Here is a 21,308-nt window from a genome sequence, read left to right as displayed (position 1 = left end):
TGATGACAGAACATAGGTCAACCTTTGTAATCTGGATCCACAGCCTTTGCCCCCTACATGCTGAAGAGGTGCCCCCCGCATGCCTTGCTCTTTTCTTGCCAACAAGAAGTGTAGAACCACACTCACACACATCCTGGCACACGCACACAATTGCACCACCATCCCAACTTCCCCTTCCACCCTGAGTCACATGCAGAGACTCGCTCAATTCCAGGAACTCAGGGACCAACCAATCATTTCCAAGTGCCAAAACGCAAGCACAAGAGCGGACAAACCAATGGAGCAATCCCACATGGATTCCTTCCCTGCCCCACCGGTGCTCCAAGATGCTCCCCCTTCTCCCGACTTCTCGGTCCTGTGATGAGCGCTTGAACCGGGAAGTCTGCATCCCAGGGGTGTCATTCTGATACATTCAATGCGCTTGCATATGGAGAGCAAAAAGTGGGGGCATGAGCACCCGGAGCAGGGCTAGTAACAGCTCTTTTGCCATAGGAGTTGTGTGCCAAGCCTTTTACTAGCCCTGGCCGGGGCATTGGGAAGAGGGGGGCTGGGAGGGGTGCATGAGGAGGAGGAGGACGAGTGTCAGGATGGTGCAAGACGTACCCTTCTCAGGATATATTTCTTCACTAAGAGTAAACCTAACACCTTTTCCACCATGAACTAAGAAAGAAAGAAAGAAAGAAAGAAAGAAAGAAAGAAAGAAAGAAAGAAAGAAAGAAAGAAAGAAAGAAAGAAAGAAAGAAAGAAAGAAAGAAAGAAAGAAAGAAAGAAAGAAAGAAAGAAAGAAAGAAAGAAAGAAAGAAAGAAAGATTTAAGGGCAAGGAAAAAAGATAAAGAGAGAAACAAGGGATAGTTTAAAATGTGAGACAGAAAGCGAGAGAAAATGTGCACAAGGAAGAATGAAAAGGGTAGAGACAGGGAGAAAAAGAAAAGAAAGATCAGCTACTGCAGGGAGACACACTGGCTTTAAGTGTAGCTAGAGGATAAAAAAAAAGGTTATAACAAGACCAATTCAAAGAATATTATGGTGGGAGACAAATGCCTTTTGGAACTAACCAAACTCATGCCAAGGGTTTTAGGTTTGGGGGAAGCAATCTAGGCTTTCACTTCTTTGTTGTGCCTGGTTTTGTACTGTCCCGTTGCAGGGGTAAGAACATGGTTAAGAACTTAAGAAAATGCCTGCTTGATTGGACCAAAGGCATCCTGTTCCTTTCAGTAGCCAGTCGGGTGCCTCTGGAAGGCCCACAAGCAAAGCAAGAAAGCAACAGTCCTCCTCTGCCACTTGTTCCCAGTAACCATTATTTGCAATGAAACCAGAAGTGCTTGCTTCTTCTTCTTTTTTTTTTTTACACTTTTGAAGGCACAAGGAGCCCTTTGGAGGGCTCCCAGCAACCCCCAGACCTCCAGGACTGCAGTGTTGACTGCAGGTAAATAAGAAACCCCCCTCCTGTCCCTGGCAGCAGTGCGATCCTGGGCATTGTGTTGCTGCCTTTCCCCCCTCCCTGCTCTTTACAGGGGCAGGGACAAGTGCTTCCCGGGTGGATGGGTCACAACTCACCAGTCTGGGAACCACTGCTCTACGGCCAAATCTTAAAACACGTTCAGCAGAATAGGCGGCTTCCTCAAGAGCTTTTACCCCCAACATAGAGCTGCTGTGGTGCCCTGACCTGACCCCAAGACTGAGTGGCCTGTAGGGCATTCCCCATTTCTTGGGCATTCCCCATTTCGTGGCCTGCTCCCTCCTCTGTTTACAGTTGTGCTTACCCTGAGCGGTCTGAGTCTGGACAAAGGTTTTGATGAGCAAGTCTGTGGCCTGCGTGTAGAGCGAGAGGGCGTAACGTAATGACTGCAGGTCTGGACTCTTCTCGAGGAAGGTTTTCTTCAGCCCAACGCCTCCTGCATGGAAGTATTGCTGATGGAAAAGGGATGGGGGAGATATGATCAAAATCAGGTCAGTGTCTGCCTGGGCCATGATCAACCACAGGGGACTTGGGATGCAGACCTTAGTGATGGTGGGCTGGATCTCTGTGGAAAACTGTACAATCCAGGTAGCTTAATTTTCTTTATTTATTACTTTTTCATCCCCCTTTCCCACCTTTCTTCCAAGGAACTCAGGGCAAAATGCAAGATTCCCCCCCCCCATTTTATTCTCACAACAACTCAGCAAAGCAGGCTGAACCTGTTACCATCTCTCAGTCTAAGGTAAACCCAGTGAACTTCATGGCTCAGTAGAGATCTGAACTCAGATTTACCCTACTTTGATCCAAAACCCTAGCCAGGATTAATGCCTTGCCAGTTCTTTAGCTTCCCCCCCCCCAACACACTGTTCACGTCCCTTGTCCCTTCTGGCTGGGCAACCATGCCTCCTGCATTTCTTTTTACTACAACCCCGTGAGGCAGTTTAGAGAAACAGCGAGAACATGTGATTTGCCCAAGACCACCCAGTGAACTTCATGGTGGAGAAGGAATCTGAACCCATATCTAAGTCCTACGCACAATCCACTGCTACTCAATAGAAGCTGTCTATGGTTAGATCTGAACCCAGGACCTCCCAGTCCATCCTACCCTGTTTCCTACATTGGCTCTCTCCAATTTGCCAATCAGGAACACCAGAGAAAAGGAATTCAGAGAGAGAGAGAGAGAGAGAGAGAGAGAGGAGAGATTGGTTCACTACACAGACACATGCTGAAGACCAGCCCATGGCTGAGACCTCAAATTTGGAGAGCTGGGAGGTGATGGAGACATACATACACGTACCCACACAATTCTCACCTTGATGGTGTCCAAGGCAAGCTCCACCACAGCGCATTGTTTGGGTGTCAAGCTCTTGGCTTCCTCACGCACCATGTGGTCCTAGAAGGAAAAGGATTGTCTGTATAAGGTCCTTGCTTTTCAGAAGAGTGGGGTCCTCCTTTTCTATGCATACCTTAAGCTGTGAGCAAGATGGGAGTTGGGGGTAGTGGACGGAAGCTACAGGTAGAGCCCGTTTATCCACATATTATACATCCATGGATCTGGCCCAATGTGGGTCCCCTGGACTTGGCTCCCAGACTCGGCTCCACATGAACCCTCCGAAGGGCTTTCTGAAGTCTGGAGAGGCAGTGGGCAGACAAGCGCTGCCTCTCTGGGCTTCAGAAAGCCCTCTCGGAGGGGTTAATGGGGCAAAGATCATGATCTGAGTATCCCCAAAATTTGGTATAACTGGGGGGGGGGGTCTGAGAACAGATCCCCCATGGATACTGAGGACCCACCTGCATTTTCTAGCACTCTGCTTCCTGAAGACGGTTTCCAGTTGGAGGGAATGCGGCCAATAACCACTGGTCATTCCGGGATTTTACCTTCCCTTTCCTCTGCCTTTCCTAGTGGCTCCCAATCCTACATTTACTTCCTGTTTCCCTTCCATTACTTACAATTAACCCTCTCCTCCCCCTTTCCATGCTTGTGAGGGACACAGCCCAATCCTAACCCCGCCAGTAGCACTGACACAGCTGCACCAAAAAGGCATGTGCTGCAAACTATGGTGTAGTATGTGTGTGATTGGACAGCCTGCAGGTGCTAAGTAAAAACATTTCATACTTACCCCTGATAGGTTGTCCAATTGCCAGTGGATCTCCTGAGATATATGGCCACCTATTTTGGTGGTATACGTGTGAGGAGAGGAAAGGGGTGGGAAGGTTTTTAAAGGAAGGGATAAGATCTGGCATGCACTGAACATTTTGATGAAATGTTTTGGTTTTACACTAGGTATGCGTTAAAATTATCAGCTTCGTATTTTTTAATATTTTTAATGTATCTTTAATATTATCTGTTTTTCTTCTTCTTTTACTGTTTTTTTTTCCTTTCCTTTTCCTTTATTATTATAAATAAATGAAATAAATTTAAAAAAAAAACACAAAAAATTGTCCTCTGACGCTCTCTGGATTTCAGACTTCTGAATATCTTGGTTTTGTTTCCAAAATGGAACCAGTGGTATCTTCAATTGCTTTACTGTTTGTTTCTGAATTGTATACACATATCCTGCATATCCTGTTTGCCACAGTTTTGTATTCCTTCAGTTCATCTGTGCATTTTCTCTTACTGATGTGCTCATGTGCATTGACAAAGCACTGCAAAAAAGCAATCTTGATGTGATCTGCACATAAAATTGAGGCAAGAGTTTTTTTGTATGGTCTCTCCTTGGAAGTGCACATGCCCCATCAGTAAAACACAGAAGAAAAAGAATCTTGAGGCAACCATACACACAATCACACCAAGATTTTTTGTTTACAGTGTTTCATCAATGTGTACATACACATCACTAACTAGGTGGGGGGAGGGAATGGAAATTGATTGGAAGTTGTTCCAAACTGTAACTGCTCCAATATTTGAATTAATTTTAGAAATTATCCTAGTCAAAGAGGAATTCATTAGGAGTGGATTCCAGAGCAGGAGAATAAATAAATTGTATTCAAAACAATAAAGGGGCAGAATGAAGGAAATTTGTTCGCCACTAGTTGACATCTAGTTAGAGATATTTCTGGGAAAGGTTGGCTATAGTCGTGGGGTAATCAATTTTTTAGCACAACAAAGGGTACAAATATGGGATAAATTGTGTTAGATCTTTGTATTCATCATTGCAACTACAAGGACCAAAAATGTTATCCAAAGAGGTGCCAAGAAGGCTTCTGAACCGCCCAACCGATTGCAATGAATATTGTCACCAGAGCATATTGATCCAGTAAACCCTGTTCCAAACTCTGTTTGAGAGCTCGTTAGCAATTCCTTCTCACTATAAATGGGAAGGTGGAGTACTAAGGCATCACCATCAAGGGTCACCATAACCTCTGCAAAAGAGTGTGTGTGTCCCATGCTATTTGTCTAATTGGCTGGGTCAGGGGCACAGGTGTAAGGTTCATGTGAGCCCATTGGCTCCTCTCCCAGCTCCCCTAATTGGGTGGAGCACATTTCCCCACACTACTTCCCACTCCAACCATTAGGCTACTCCTACTCTCCACTCCCTACCTTGAGTTTCGACAGCTGCCCCAGTTCCTTGGCTGCGTTGAAAATCATCTGTGTACCCTGCAGTGCAAGAGAAAGAACAGAAGGGGGGGGGAGAAAGAAAGAGAATAAAAAGGCAAAGACTCTTGTATTGAAGCCCTTTGTGAGGAAAACATGGCCCCAGTATTGAATTCTTGAATTCAACATCATTGCCCTCAATTTATGGTGACAAACTCCAGTAGCTAGCTACTGGGGAAGACCTTTTCTCTACAATGGTGATTGTTTTACCATGGGTGGGAAACTGCTGCCAACCACAGTTGCTTAATGGGTGCTTGGCAGACAGACACTGGCATTATCTACACAGGGGATACTGCACACAGATGTAGTTATTGGCATCAGCATATGCCTCCTTGAAAGCTCATTGCCCAGAAGAGCCTAAAAGTAGTCCCCTCAGTGAGTCAAGGGACATAAGAACCAAATAAGAGCACACCTGGATCAGATGCAAGGTCCTTCTAATCCAACATGCTGTTTTCTACAGTGGCCACTAGAGGCCTCTGGTGCAGAAGCCCATAAGCAAGCATGAAGGCACCCTCAGTAAACAACATCAGGCCCCAATTCCCACCAGCAGCATCCTTTTCCAATTGAAGCCAGCTAGAAATGCCTGCAGAAAACTCACAAGCAGAACACAATGGTCTCCCATCTTCCTTGTGCCCAGCATTTAGTCATTAAAGGTTGATTGCCCTTGTGCATGGAGGTTCCATTTATCTAGCATGGCAAACAGTCACATTACATTTTAAAAAGATGACATTCAAGAATAGGTTCCACTGCATACGAAACACATCCCCTTTCCAACCTTCCCTAATCCTTCTTAAGTTTTAAATTACATTTAAAAAAATTTAATAGATTTTGAAAGTCAACAATCCCAAACAAATGATAATTATATTAACAGTCTGTGTCTAAGTGAAAAATGTACATCCGCAAATCCTCACACCTTCCTCACACATTAATGAACTCTGAGCTTAATCCTCTCCAACTTTCCAGCACTGATGCAGCTACAATGCAGCCGTTATGATGAAGAGGCCTCTATGACTGCACCCCTCCCTGCTGCAGGATGCAGTGCATGCCCCATCGGCACAGCTGCATCTGCATTGGAAAGTTGGATAGGATTGGGTCCTAAAAGATATTATATTCAGTCTTAAGAAGATGATTCCCTAGAATAGTGGTCTGGAGACTGCTGTGTTCTTCCTATCCCAAGCGAAGCTTACTGTTCTGCCATGGAGCTGCATGTTTTTTCAAACAGAACAGGTCACAGAGACGTTCTGGGCAGTCATATCTGCCCAGACATCTTGTGATACAGCCTTCTGGGATGCTGGGCAACAGATGCAACTGCCCAGAGCGTCTCTGTGATCTGTTCCATTTCAAACACATGCAGTGTCATGGCGGAACAGTAAGCTCCTCTCATGGAGGAAGGGCTTTCTCCGAACCCCGGATCCATCCTGCAGGCTGGGATATGGAGAGCCCTGCTCTAGAACAGCATTTTTCAACCAGTGTGCCACAGCACACTAGTGTGCTGTGAATGGTCTCCAAGTGTGCTGTGGGAGTTTGGTTCCTACTCATTTATTAGTAGGGCCATTTTTTGAAGTGAGCCTCCCATTGGTAGTGAAGTGTACCTTGTCAGTTGTCAAAAAACTGATGGTATGCCTTGACAATTTTAGTGCCTTCTCAGTGTGCTGCGAGATGGAAAGGGCTGAAAATCACTGTTCTAGAAGAACAAGGGGAAACTAAAGCAAGCCAGAACTTCTGGGTCTGTCCCTTAGGCATTCTTTATTATTAATTATTAATTATTATTATTACTGTCACAGCCCACCTGACAGTGTCTGGCATTTTCTAAATATCAAGTCTTTCCCAAGGACCTAGGATATCTAGAGGTATCAGCGTAAAAAAGTTTTGAGTAAAGTTACTTTTCACAGCTCATATGTGGTTATTTCAATCACATCTAAGGTGTGCAGATGTTTCCAGGTTTTGGGGTATTATTATCATTAATATGCCACTTTTCGAACAAAAAGTAGTTCACAAAAGCAGTCTACATAGCAAAATAAATTCAATGACTGGCTCCCTGTCTTCAAAAGACTTACAATCTAAAAAGAAAAAAAGAAAAAGATGCAGAACGCCATGCTGGGATGAAAAGGGAGAGTTGCTCTCCTCTTGCTAAATATAAGAGGGCACCACTTTAAAAGGTGCCTCTTTGCCCAGATATCTAATCTGCTTCTGGCATTCTGCCATTTAATCTTTGCTTTTGATATTACCAAATTCCATTTTTCAGCACCTGATCAGCTCCCCATAGTGTTTAGTAATAGCAGCAATAGCAGAGGGTGCTTTAGAGCATGTGAAAAGTTTGTTTCCCCTCACCCATTTCTAGCTCAACTATCTAGAATGAGATGAAAGTACTTCCAGGTCAAAGCATGTGATTAAGGCTTGGAAGGCAGCTTCTTTCATTTTAGATATACAGCACCGCTTTGGATTATAAGAGAAAATAAGAATTGCTTTGCTAGGTTATTTCAAGCAGATACATGACCTTCCCCATATCTCTGGTATTACTGGTTCCTTGGCCTCCTCATAGTGATTCTGGAGGTCTGCAAATATATGACTGCCATAAAGGACATAAAAATAGCACTCTTGGATCAGAGCACTACCCCATCTGGTCTAGCATCTTGTTTCCCACAGTTTCCCAACCAGATGCCTTTACAAAGGCAACAGCCTTTCCATGTTCCTCATCCTCTTCATTTGGTAATGAGAGGCAGACTGCCCCTGTTCATCAAATTTGTATTAATTATCATGGCTATTTGGTAATGGTAGACCTCCTTAAGAAGCACCCTGCTGGACTGGACCAAAAGTCCATCTAATCTAGCATTCTGTTTCTTACCAGATGTTGCCAGGGAGTCCATAAGCAGAGCATCAAAACTACAGTACACACCTGTTGCTTGGCCCCGGCATGTAATGGCCCAGAGGCACACTGCCTATGAACATGTATTTTCCATTCTTAACTACCATAAAATACAAGACTGGCTCTGCCAGTTCAGATGAAAGTTCCATCTTGTCCAGCATTCTGTCTCAAACAAGGGCCAATGAGATGCCGCCCCAAAACCTAAAAGCTGGGCAAGATGCTGAAGACCATTTGTATTGGCCTCTGCATGCGATAAAAGCTATTGTCTCAACAGCATCCCCCATGACACTGTCAGAGGTATGCTGCTTTGAAATATGAAGGCCCTAAGTTTGACTAAATCTGGCTAGCCATTCAGAGAACTCCCCTCTGTGAATTTGTCTAATCTTTGTTTTATATTTCTTAAAAAGTTACCTAACAGTGCAATTCTAGGCATTTCTACTCAAAAGTAAGCCCCACTGAGTTGAATGTGACTTACAACAAGTAAGACTTGCAGCCTAAGTTAGTGGCCATGCACTGAGGCAGTAAGTTCCACATGCTCATGGCACAGCCTGTGATGAAGTACATTCTTTTGTCTGTTTCGACCCTGTCTTGAACTGCAGATCCTATAACCACTCAACAATTTCCTTGAATGACCCTGAATATTCTGAGAGAACAGCCGCATCAAGAGCTGATGATTGGTATGCATGAAAGAGCCATCATGGACTGGCACGGAGGCTTCAGAGCATCTCAGACCCAACAAGTTTCCATCAGGGGAGTTCATACATTCAGCTGCGACTCACCAACTGAGTAGCATCTTGAGTGGTGAGAGATCAGTGAGGAACATGAAGATTTGAACCAGGGTTATTATAGCAATCTTCAAATCTTGCATCTCCCATACCTCTTGTAGCGTTCCTCTTCAGAACTGGGCCCGATTCAAGACTGCATGTTTTAAATCCTTCATTTTCATTGTCACCTGGGTATTCTGCTGAGAACCCCACCATTACCCTCCCTCAGCTTCTCCAAAGTTCCCCTGCCACAGGAGAGGCAAATTCCAATCCTTGCATTGTCACCTGAAGTACTGAAATCTCCGCTTTACACAGAAGGCTGAAATCCTTCAGACTATCATATGAACTTATGAAACTGCTTCCTATTAAGTCAATCTATCACTTCATTTAACTCTGTATTATCACACTGACTGGCAGCAGTTCCCCAAGAAGCAATCCTTCCAGCCCAGGGGCTGAATCTGTGATCTTCTTTTTGCAAAGCAGGTACTCTACCATTGAACTAACTTTAGCATTTGCATGGTATAACTGTAGTATAACAGAATACACACCACACTGGAGACACCAGACCCTAATATCAACTCTCACAACCAGCCTTTGAATGTACCCTTAGGCTCCTCTAATCACTAAGATCAGAAATCCTGGCTATTACTTTCATATCTAGCAATGCTTGCAAAGTTCTCCCCATCTGTCTCCCTGAATTTTGGAATTCTGAATCACCCGAAGGTGGAACCAATGCATGAGAACCCCTCCATTGTTCCATTTCTTTAAATTCCCAAACTTTATCTAGACGGGTTGTACAGGTTGTTATAATTTTCAGTTCCTTCAGTTCATATGTGCACTCTTCCCCAACATATTACAGATGCACACATGCGCATTCATAAAACAGTGCAAAAAGTCATCTTGCGGTGATCATATGTCAGGCTGCATCAAGTTCCTTTTGGGGCAGTGTTTTTCTAGCACTCAGGAGTGCTTGTGTATACTATATCACTAAAACACTGCAGAAAAAGATAGGTATGATCACTGCAAGAGTACTTTTGTGTCATGTTTCATCAATGTGTCTGTGCGCCATGGGAGGCAAACATGCAAACGAATTGAAGGAACTGAAAGCTGTTGGGAAACTGGACGCACCAATTCTGGAATTTCTTTCAGAAAATTTCCTAACTAAACCAGAATTTAACAGGACTGGAATGCAGCACAGACTGAAATTCTGAATCATTAAGGGAATGAAACTTAAACTTAAATGGAAGTTTAAGCACCCTGTTCCCCAGAACACCATGTCTTATCCCCTATGGTCCCTAGCTGTTTCCAAAAAAAGCAAACTGCTACAGAGGAAAGTAACTGCAAATGGCTGCATCTTTTCCCTATCTCTCAATCCTCCATCCTTACTCCTTTAGTTCTGATATCCACCTTGTCAATCCATCCCCTTCCTTCCCCCACCCCTTCCCGCATGCAGACAGGCAGGCAAGCAAGCTGAGAAACAGACTTGGAACTTAGAAGGATTTTTTTGTTGGTTCAGAACAGAGATCAACACACAAAAGATTCAGCACAGGTTTTGGAAAAAAAAGACAGCAGCCAGTTCCAGGCAGCAAGACCTGGAGAAGAAGAAAGGACAGGGAAGAAGACAGATGGGCATAGGCGCAAAGATCACAGGTAAGAAGGACAGAGGAGATCTACGGACAAAGGAGAGGAGGGGAAAGAGACCAAGCAGGCTAAGAATTAAATGGAGTGTCCTTACTTCTGTGTGGCTGGGGAGCTTCACCCTACTCTGTGAAAAGAACAGCAGTGTTTATACCATGACAGAATCTTCAGTACAGCCACCACAACAGACATACAGCCCCCACTCCCCATTGCCACTCAAGGATTTCATTCCTGAAAAGGTTGATTTCCTAGCCAGCTGATTTGTGTCTAACATATTTAAACCACATACCCCATTCACCCCCACCCCCAAGAAGCCTGGAAACTTTGTTCAAGGTTTTGTCTACACTACAAATGTAGTTGGTTCTATGCCAGTTTCATTCACGAGGATTCCACTGAAAGACCTCTGGGAATTGTAGTTAGACTTTTAGACATATCCAGCTTTGCAACCAAGATTGACTCCCAAAGTGGCTTACAGATGTTCAGCAATAGCTTACAGCCCAATACTAAACAACCTCCCAGCACCAATGCAGCCCCGAGGTAAGAGAACAAACATTGATTTACCTTGAGAAGGCCTCTGTGACTGTACCCCCTCCCCCCATGCAGCGTGCATCCCACTGGGCTGTAAGTGGTCCATTTTCTAACTGATTTCTCCCAGCAACAGTGTTCCAAAAGAGACTGTGTGTGTAGTCCAGAAGTTGAAAATAACTAATTTAGGGTGCAATCCTAACTATCAGTTAGGCTGGTGCAAGTCGTTTATCTGACTTAGGGCATAAGCCTAACCAGGTCCACTCAGAAGTAAGTCCCATTGTGTTCAATGGGACTTACTCCCAGGAAAGCGAGGTTAGGATCGCAGCCTTATACAGTCCCTTCTTTTGCCCCACTGTGATCAGGCTGGTTTCGGAAGCAAAATCCCCGTTTCCCAGAGATGATAATGGGATGAATGTATACATCATGGGCAACAATGTCTCTTCTCATATCCTTCTAACTCTCTGGAAAAATATAGGGAGTAATTATCTTCATTAATCTCTTAGAAATTACATGCGTTCCATAACAAGTATTGTCTGTTTTTGTTACCCCTATTTGTTTTTGAAGGGGCGGCCTTATTCATTCATGGTATTGTTGGCATCCTTCAGTCTCGGAAGACTATGGTGTCACGCTCTGAATGGTGGTTCTGGAACAGAGTGTCCTCTCCAGTGCGCGAAGCCTGGGTAAAGTAGGTATGGAGGATAGGCTGTTACCCATGCAGCAAATCCCCCCTCTCCACATCGCTGAAATAGTCCAATGGAAAGGCAGAGGCCAATACGGTTGGTTCCAGCGGCGTCGCAGGAGTTGCCAGAACGTGACTGTGTTCAGCCATGAACTGCCTCAGGGACTCCGGCTCCGGATTTTGCCTCGAGGTTGACTCCTGAAGCCTTTTCCATAACTGGATGTAGCCACAAGGCAGTGGAGGTTTGGGATCAGAGTTTTCCTTCTCTCAGATGAGCTGCCTTCCCAGGCTGACGAGCCCCATCTACCCGGTGGCTGTTTAGTCGCCTCTTACGACAAGTACAGCCAAACTGAGGGCCTATTCTTATCCCCAGCCCCCAGGTATAGTGACAGGATATACTATTATTTTAAATTAAAGAGCATCGGAGCTCATTTTTAATGGTCATGTTCTGGTGGCTACTTCCTCCTTACCATTTCTCCCTCACATTGCCAAAGTTAAAGAGTAATTCTGGGTATTAGTGGAAAAAATGGCACCTGTTCATGGGGTCACCATGTTTTGGAGGCAGTCACTATTTCCCCTCCACAATGCTCCAGAAGTATGCTGAAATCTGAGACACACTGCAGAAAAAATGGGTGGCTGCTTGGAGGCAGAAGAAGCTCTGCTGCTCTTTTCCAATGTAATTTTTTTTTAAGACCAGCCATGCTGATGCACTATATGTAAGCTCTTCCTTACAAAAGCAAATAAAATGAATGCCCCTTATTTTACTTTGGATCTGTCTGGATTTGTTTCATAATGAAAGAAAATGAAAACACTGGTTTGGTTCAATGTTCTGTACTTTCTAAAAGGGACCCGGGGGGGGGGGGGAGAGAGTGGTCTTAAGCCTCTGCTTTTATTTCCCGCTCAGTGTTTAGTTTGTATGCTCATCGGTGCAAGCACTTGCCTGTTTTACTTCAACAATATAATAAACAGCATATTAGACCCTTCTTGAGATGCTGTTACAGAGCAGCATCTCATAACATAGAACTACACAGGTCTCACTCATCACATTGGTGCATCACATCCCTTGTGACACATACCACTGCATGATATGAATACAAATGTATGGAACCCTACAGGACCAAAATCCATGCTACACATACGAGTCCTCAGACACCACCTGACTCAGACAAAGAACAGCACAAGACACACATCTTGACAACACCAACTACCAAACACTATGACCAGGCCTCTCCAGTCTCAGTGCCTCAGAAACCTCCTCCATCTCTCATTGCCTTCTAAGCTTGGCTGCAGGGAAGGGGGAAGAAGGGATATTGACATTTCACTTTAGATGCAGTTGGAGGCCCTGTTGCTACAGACAGACAGTCAAGAAACGAGAATGGCTAGTTACCTTCTCAGTTCCCTTGCCATGCTTTCTTAAGAGAGTCCCCTGTAGAAACAATACCACAAATTGATCAATTTGCTATAGAACGTCTAAGCATGAAAATAATTTACTGGGAAGAAAGGAAGGGGAGATACTCAAGAAGAAAGAAATGATGACTCCAGTGGCAGCCAAAAATTCTGCCTGCAATGAAGAGGAACATTTCCATTGGTGCATGTTGACAGCTATTCAAATAATTCTTCTTCCTTAAGTTCCCTTTAATCTCACAGTAGTACGTCTTTACCTTATTTTTACTTTTAGATTGTGACGACAAAGCTTGCATTATTTCTAACTTAGAGTGAGGAGAGTAGGTAGTCCCATATTCTTCTCCAGTTGATCCTGTCTCAGTTTCCCTTCCCATCCTCAGTTGTGTGAATATGTTTCATTTAAATATGCATTCTGTCCTCCACCTTCTAATCACCCAATGTGGCTTAGATTGTAAGTCCCTTCGGACAGAGGCCTGCCCTCTCGTTCTTTGTAAAGTACCACATATATGGATGCAGTGTTACTAATAAAGATTTTGGTTATCTCAGCTTTGGGTTCACAGAGATGGTGAAAGCAAAAAGTTGATGGAACTCCAAAACTGGCAACAAGTCCTCTGCTTCCAAAGCACCAGGAATGTGCACAAGTTCTCAGTTAGCACCCTCCTCTTGTAGGCTAAGAGGGTGCCTTGCCCAACATCCCCCCACATTTTGTTGGTACTGAGCTACCCCATAATAAAGCATAACTCTGGATGCTTCTGAAATCCTCTTTGTCCAAATTTCTCCCTGGATTCTCAAATTCTAAAGTCCTGAATCTTGTTTCTGGAATGGAACTCATGCAATAGGAATCTTCTGTTGTTTCGCTGTTTTCCTTCAGATTTTGTGCATAATACATGTTTTGTCATAGCTTTCAGTTACTTCAGCTCATTTGTGTCTTTCCCCCCTCTACATTACCAAAGCATATATGTGCATTGATCAACTACTGCAAAAATGCATGGTTGCATCAAGATTTTTTTGGACGGTTCTGGCATTTTAGTAAATACCAAGGAGTGCATGTGCACACTCCTTGCTGCACAAAAAGAAGCTTGGGACCCAATCCTATCCAACTTTCCAGCACTTCAAGGTAAGGGAACAAGCCACAACGCAGCCCCAAGGTAGAGGAACAAGCATTCCCTTACCTTAAGGAGGCCTCTGTGACTGTTCCAGCCCGTCACAGGATGCAGCGCACACACCTTTGACTGGGGCCTTGGGTAGTTTTTTTGCAACATTTTCTTAATATGCACATGTATATCAGCAACATTGTGTTACACAGGGAGGAAGCAAATTAACTGAAGACTGTGGTAAATTGTGCATATTTCAATGCTGGAAATAATTTTAGGAATTCTCTAAGGGGCAAATTAAGTGTGACAGTTAGGGCACAATCCTAACCCCTTACATCAGTGCTTTCCAGCACTGACATAAGAGCAATGAAGCTCCAAGATAAAGGAACAAACATTCCCTTACTTTGAGGAGGCCTCTGTGAGTGACAACCAACTGCAGGATGCAGCACATGTCCTGTTGGTACTGCTATGCCAGTGCTGGAAAGCACTAACAAAAGGGGTTAGGATTTCGCCCTTAATTAGCCTAACAGGCGTAGTTTTTCTTGAGTCAATAGCAGCTAAATTATGGAACTCTTTGGATCAGGTCTGTGGTGGGGGTAGGGCTTACACATCACATTTGTCCGTTGAAAAGTAGTCAAGTAGCCAGAGAATGTGTATGTTAAGAATTCTGTAGGCTTCCCCAGTGATTGGCAGAAGAAGTTGGAGGAGATTACAGAGCCTCTGATCACTTTTCTATAACTATTATTATCTTGTTTTTTGTTTAGTTGCTATTTCTTTTCCTTGCTGAGGAGAAGGGACAATTAGCTCAGCAGGTCAGAAGAGATAAATGCACCTGGGGAAACTAGCCACTTCAGATAAGATCAGGAGATGGAAAAAAAAAATTGATGTAGAAAGGTGGCCACACAGATTGACAATTTCCTCCAGCAAATCCCTAGGAGACTTAATATATGCATATTTTATATCTTATTTGCAGATGACTGTCCCTTACTCATTTGTTATTTGATTTTTTCTGTAAATCACTTTATGAACTTTTTTTTGTTAAAAAGCAGTATATAAATACTGTTCATCATCATCATCCCCTCCCAGGCTCTTAAGAAAATTAGCCACCAGAGATAAGCAGAACTCAACAAAGGATGGAGAAAGGTAGCCAGTATTTCTATGATCTCCTTCAATTTCCTCTGCCTGTCTTCAAGGCAGCTTTCAGTATTGCTTACACATGTCAGCTTTCCAAATGATGAGAGTAACATGTAGCCAGAGTCTCAGACAAAGAAATATGACGGGATCCAAACAGGGATCAACCTTACTGTAACATTTTTTTTCTGATAGCAAATAATGCAGATTATTAAGGATTAGAAACTTGTTGTTTTAAAAGATGCTGAGATGCTTTGATTCCTGCACCCAATACCAGATTATGAAATACCAGATTCCATTTGTGAGGAATCAGAGAATATGCACAGTTCTGGCTTAAAAGCAAAATCCACATTTTGGCAAATTCAACCTCTGGGCTGCCTTCCATGTTGATTTATGCCAGCATTTTGATATGTGGTGTCCATGGCTTCTTCTTCAGTGACATGCCATTGATTACAAATGGAATCTTGGAGATTGGTACACCAATTAAAAGAGAGGGGGAAATGGGTTGTGGGAACCACCAACAGACTTGTGGGCATCTCCCTTCACAAACTGGCAGCACATCTCATTAGGCCAAATTTTGGTCTGGGAGTTTTGGAGCTCTTCCCAGAATGGAGACAAAGATCTGCAAAACATGTTCACATATGTTAGGAGAAGGTTCCCCTTGCCAGAGTTCAATTGGAAGGCTAACTTTTACAGCCAGGAACATTTCCAAAAAGTCTTCTCTCCCAAAGTGTCTTTTTCTAGACTAGGGCCTGCAGGAAGGTACTGACTTGATTCAGAGGAGTACAATATTTCATGGGAAATTAGTACCATGGTCAGCTCACAGTGGGACTGGATGCAGAATCAAGCTGGATATTAGGCAACCCAGAACAGCTAGTTTGGGATGTTGCTCCAGCAACAGTCTGGTGCCAATTGCAAGCTTTAGCAGTCTTACAGTCAGATTGGTGCTTCAATCACCACACCCTCAGAGGAATGCTGTAGGGTATTAAAAGGGCCACTGGGTTTCTAAGGGAAGAGAGGAGAGGCCCTCTACCAACAGGGAATGTGCCTGGGAATGTGTGAGTGGTTTGGGGGCTAATGGGAGAAAATTGTCTTCAGAAGATGCACAACTAGGGCACTGTGCATATATAAACCTATGGTTGTTTGTGCTTGGGAGTGTGGGTTGCAGGGACACAAAGAGCAAGGATGCCTTGGAGGATGCATGCCCTGTGACACCCTCTGGCACGCACCCTCCAAGCTCAGTTTTCTCCCAAAAATCCCTTCTGCTGTGGTGATAAATGCCCCTTTTGCAGTTTACAGGATGGTGGCAGGAAGCAAATTTGGCTCAAAGGAAGGCCTTCTAAGCCAAATCCCTCCCCATTCAGTGAACCATCACAATGCCCAATTTTTCATTATTACCGCTTCTGGGGCAGCCCCACCCCCAGCAACCCCATGCCTCAGGGAAGCAACCCAGGCATAGAAATCTGATGGGGTGGGGGAAGGAGCAGACTTTTCCACCAAGACATTATAGCTGGCATGAAGCAGCTCAGCAACAAGGGGTGGGGATCACAGAACAAGAAGAGGCAAAGGCATTTGGAGGGGGGGGGCAAGAGCAGGGAGAAAAGGCACAGGGGACAGGGCAGGCAGCCACAACAGAACAACAGAAATACCAGCTTGAGTTGTTATATTGTTTTAGGAGTTGGGAGTAACTAGACGCAAGGCACATGGACAGGGAGGGAGAGAGAGAGAGAGAGACGAACAAGACAGACAGGGTGAGCTGCTGTACTTACAATCATCTGCCAAGGTGTGAGGAGCGGAGCAATTAGAAAGAACAACCGTTATGTGAGTGGGCCACAACCTTTGATGCGACACACCCCATCTCAATCCATTCTCATCCCCCCCAACTTTAGCCCCTCCTGACCCACATCCCTCACAAGCAGTACACATGATGGCTTCCCTGCACAGTACAGAGCGCAAAGACAACACCCTTGTTACGTGCACAGGTGCACACCATGAAGACCCACCAACTCTTGGAATTCCCAAACCGGAAATGTAGACTCCACCCTTTCCGCCCCCAAGCCTCTCCCCATCCCATGGTCCAAAGGAAGGAAGGGCGAAAAAGGCTATATAGAAGGGCTTTTCAAACTGGAGGGTCATGATGCCCCAGCCTGAGGCCCCTGGCCTCTGCCCCCTTAACGGGTGGGGGCAGCCAGGAGGCAGGGAGGAGGCAGCGACGCGATCCCCAGGATTGCATCACTCAGGGGGCTGCAGGTTCTTGGCTGGACTTACCAGAGCCTCCTGCAGCCTCCTGGGGGTGAGGGGAGCTCTGCATGACCATCTGCAGGGCTTCCCGAAGCTTAGAAAGCAAAAGCGGAGCGATCACGCCCCGCCTCCGCAAAACCGGAAGTGGAGCGCGATCGCTCCACTTTCACTTCTTCAGCTTCAGGGAGCCCTGCAGACAGTTGTGCAGTGCTCTCTGCACCCCCCCCCTCTGGTAGGCTGTAGGAGGCTCTGGTAAGGGCAGCCAAGCCCTTGCAGCCCCCTGAGTGAGCCCCCGGATTGCGTTGATGCCTTCCTCCCGCCCCTGCTGCCTTCCCCTCGCCCCCGCCAGAACTTAGAGTGGTTTTCAAACTCCCTGAGAGTTTGAAAACCACTACTATATATCTTCAAACTCTATTTCCAAATATATTCTAAGTGACTTGTTGGTAGAAAAGTACAACAGACATTTTAAAACAAAGGAATGACTTTAAACATGGTACTTTTGCATTACAGTGAACTCTTCATTTTAAAACTTTTCATGTAAGTTTTGCACATACACGTGTCCGTCATTACTAGTACTTTTGGATTTAACAGACTTCCGGCATTAATGGACAGCCCCTATCCCCTATTAGTTCATTGAATTGAGGGTACATTGTACTGAGAGTTAAAGGCAGAACTGAAGATTCAGGGCCCAATCCTATCCAAGATTCTTGCCCTGGTGTAGCCTTGCCAATGTGGCGTGTGTACTCTCTGTTGGGAGAGTAGTTATGGAGGTCACCACAAGGTAAGGGAATACTTGTTCCCTTGCCTCAGGGCTGTACTGCATAAGAACATAAGAACAGCCCTGATGGATCAGGCCATAGTCCCATTTAGTCCAGCTTCCTATATCTCACAGTGGCCCACCAAATGCCCCAGGGAGCACACTAGACAACAAGAGACCTGCATCCTGCTGCCTTCCCTTGCATCTGGCATTCTAACATAGCCCATTTAGCCCATTGCAGCTGCACTGGCCCTGGAAAGTTGCATAGGATTGGGCCCTATGGCATTAGCAATTCTCATCATGGTATTTCCCCCTGAGCTGACTGAGAAATGGGGCTCACTGGAAATAAGTGGAGAATTTTGCTAGATAGCTCAGTTAAAGTCTCACAATAGCTGCTTGCAAAACTGTAGATCTGAGTTACCTAGAATCTTGTTCAGCTAGCTCTCTTAACCCACAAACAAAATGGAGAGCTTTCAGAGTCTGCAGATTTTGTGAGCTCTCTTACAACGCGCCTTATCAGAGATCTTGTCAGGTCAAGCTGAAATGGCCATGCACATTTCACGGCCCCATTCATGAACAGTGAAAGGTGGGAGAGAATTTTGGTGACTGGGGGCAGATTTAGGAAAGGCACTGTAGGAAAAATGTCACCCACCCAGATAACTCTTGCCACAACCACTAGAAAACACATGTGGCAGCACTGAAGAAAAGTGGAAGAAGTTGTGTACATTCCCTCCCTTTCATCACCCCTCCCTTTCATCACCCCTCCCTTTCATCACCATCTCCGCTATCTTCCTTTTCCAATGCTTAGCCCGGAGAACTTTGGGTCTAATTCTAGTAACTTCTTCTTAAAGTTTCTCCCATATTTGGGTTCCCAAAACACAGCTGTCTTTGTTTCACCTCCATCTCACCCAAACAGCAAACAAAAAAAAATCAAGGAGTCTTTAGTGTGGTTGTACAGAGATTGCTCCTTCAGAGACCACACAAAAAGAAAATACAACCTTTTTGCATTCACTGATCCCAGTTACAGCCCCCTCCCCCCAGTTCCTCCTCTCTCACTATCATGCAAACCACTAAGTTAAGGTTCACAAAATCAGGACAATCTCTACTCTTGCAAGAATGTTACTCTTTAAATAGACACCCAATTAATTAACAGAGCAAGGGCTAACCCAGGGGTGACAAACATAAGGCCTGGGGGCTGGATGCAGCTGCGGCCAGATGCGACTGCGGCCGGATGGGGCCGGATGCGACTGTGGAAGCTTTTTATCTGGCTCTCAGCTGCTGAGCAATGCTGAGGTGTTATTGCTGAAAGCGCAGCCCACTTGAAAATTGAGCTCTCCCATATCTTGAATATGATCAAGATATGTATATTTTCCTTCCGACATTTGCAGCTAATGAGTTCCCAAGTGAGTGAAAGTGCTTATTTTTGGTCCTGAACTGTTTAATGACATCACTTCCTGCCTAATGACATCACTTTTGGCCCTCAGCAGGCATCATGAATGCTTTTTGGCCCTCTGTATGAAATGAGTTTGACACCCCTGGGCTAACCTAACATAACTGATGAGATATGTGATCAGAGGAGATCTGTGATTCTGGTCAGCTATTGCTGAATGATTTGCATCAGCCACCTACAGCAGGCTTCTTGCAACACAGCCTCTGAGCTCACTTACTGTAGAACAGCAACTAGCAAGACCACTCTATCTGAACAGCAGGAGCACCAAACACTGCATGCAAGGGTAGATTTCATTTCGTGCCAAATTTAGTTCTTTCTCATGTTCAGAGCCAGCTTGGCTGTTCTCCCACCCATCCCTCTAAACCCACCTCACCTGTACTCAGCATGAGAGGTAGGTGGAGCCAAAGACATTTAAGAGTTTAGATTAAAACCACTGCTGTGAAGTAGGCCCAGGAAGCAGGAGAAAGTCAGTGAAGTAGCATCTGGACTGAAGCAAAATGCTTTGTTCTGTCCATCCTTGTGGGCTATCAAATCCTTGCACCATGGATTGTGCAGCAATGTCCAGACATTCCTCAGGGGATGTCTTAAGAACATCAAATGAGCCCTGTTGGACCTGATCAAAGTTCATTCAGCACTGTCCTGTTTTCCACAGTGGCCAACCAGAAACCTCCTGGAAGCTCACAAGCAGGGCTTGAAGGAAATCACTTCCTCTGCTGTTGCTTCCCAGAGAATGCTATTTTAGACAGTATTCCACAGGGAGCAGAAACTTGCCAATTTCTACAGTACATTAAAAAAAATTAAAAAGAAAAAAACTACCTTGAGGGCTAGAAACGTGTTCATTTCAAATGAATGCAGAGGTTCTCAGAAAGCTTAAGTGTGCCAGTAGGAGAAGAACAGTCCTCACAGCTAGATTCCCAAGTTAGCCTCCTATACAGTCAGGTTGTCTACATTCCCAGAAGGTTAGGGAGCAGTAGCAGTGATGGATTGAAGAGGCATAGCTCATCCTTTGAACTCAACCTTATGTGTCATTAGAACTCACCGTTTGGTCAGTGAGTGGCGGAAGCACAATTGTCTTCTCCATGGTGTTCATGACAAGCTTCCAGAGCTCCTTTAGCACTCGCTTCAAAACTGTCTTCTCGCAAATCTTCGCAAAGAGGGTCAGGCTGGAGGAAAACAGGCCAAAGAGAGAAAGAGGACAAACTGATTTGTTGCTGGGAATGTGAAATGAATGTCTTTTCATTTTCAGAGCCCCATTTTCTTTCAGGGCTCTTTGTTTTTGCTTTTGGATTTCTTTAGATTCACTCCCATTTGCTTTGGGGCCTAGCAGCAGCTGCCAGTTTTTCATCATGGCTGTGATTTTGTTTTTCCCACACAGCCTTGGGATGAATCTCTATCCTAGACTGGATAGGGGTTAAAAAAAAGGTCACTTCCGGGAGGTGGCTGTGCCTTGGAGCTCCTGACACCACTGATAATTGTGGAGGTGAAGTAGGGGTTAAAAGAACAGTTAATAAAAATAACCCATATACCTCCCTGAAATTGGATGGGGACCCAGAAACAGACTCCTGCCCCACGTGTATCCAGTGGTTCCCAGGCATGTTTATTTCAGGATGCATAGAACCTGAACAAAATGTGGCCCCATTTGGTGAAAGTTCCATGATTTCTGAACATGAGCACACACCCCTATAGGTGGCCATAGGGCTA

At 44.9% G+C, this 21,308-nt stretch overlaps 1 protein-coding gene across 1 annotated transcript in view; it reads right to left on the bottom strand.

Annotated features, from left to right (window-relative positions):
* Positions 1-21,308, bottom strand: part of UNC13A (unc-13 homolog A) — a 100,904-nt gene that overhangs the window by 9,556 nt on the left and 70,040 nt on the right. The window contains exons 35-41 of the mRNA XM_066635597.1: positions 20,647-20,770; positions 12,918-12,956; positions 10,421-10,450; positions 5,002-5,058; positions 2,773-2,853; positions 1,765-1,912; positions 604-660 (exon numbers count right to left, since the gene is read on the bottom strand). Coding sequence (XP_066491694.1) covers positions 604-660; positions 1,765-1,912; positions 2,773-2,853; positions 5,002-5,058; positions 10,421-10,450; positions 12,918-12,956; positions 20,647-20,770 — 536 coding nt within the window. The remainder of the gene's footprint in view (positions 1-603; positions 661-1,764; positions 1,913-2,772; positions 2,854-5,001; positions 5,059-10,420; positions 10,451-12,917; positions 12,957-20,646; positions 20,771-21,308) is intronic.

Source organism: Tiliqua scincoides, chromosome 8 (assembly GCF_035046505.1).
Source record: "Tiliqua scincoides isolate rTilSci1 chromosome 8, rTilSci1.hap2, whole genome shotgun sequence".
Taxonomy (NCBI): domain Eukaryota; kingdom Metazoa; phylum Chordata; class Lepidosauria; order Squamata; family Scincidae; genus Tiliqua; species Tiliqua scincoides.
The sequence above is the reverse complement of the archived record's forward strand: the minus strand, read 5'-3'. Positions and strand labels throughout refer to the sequence as shown.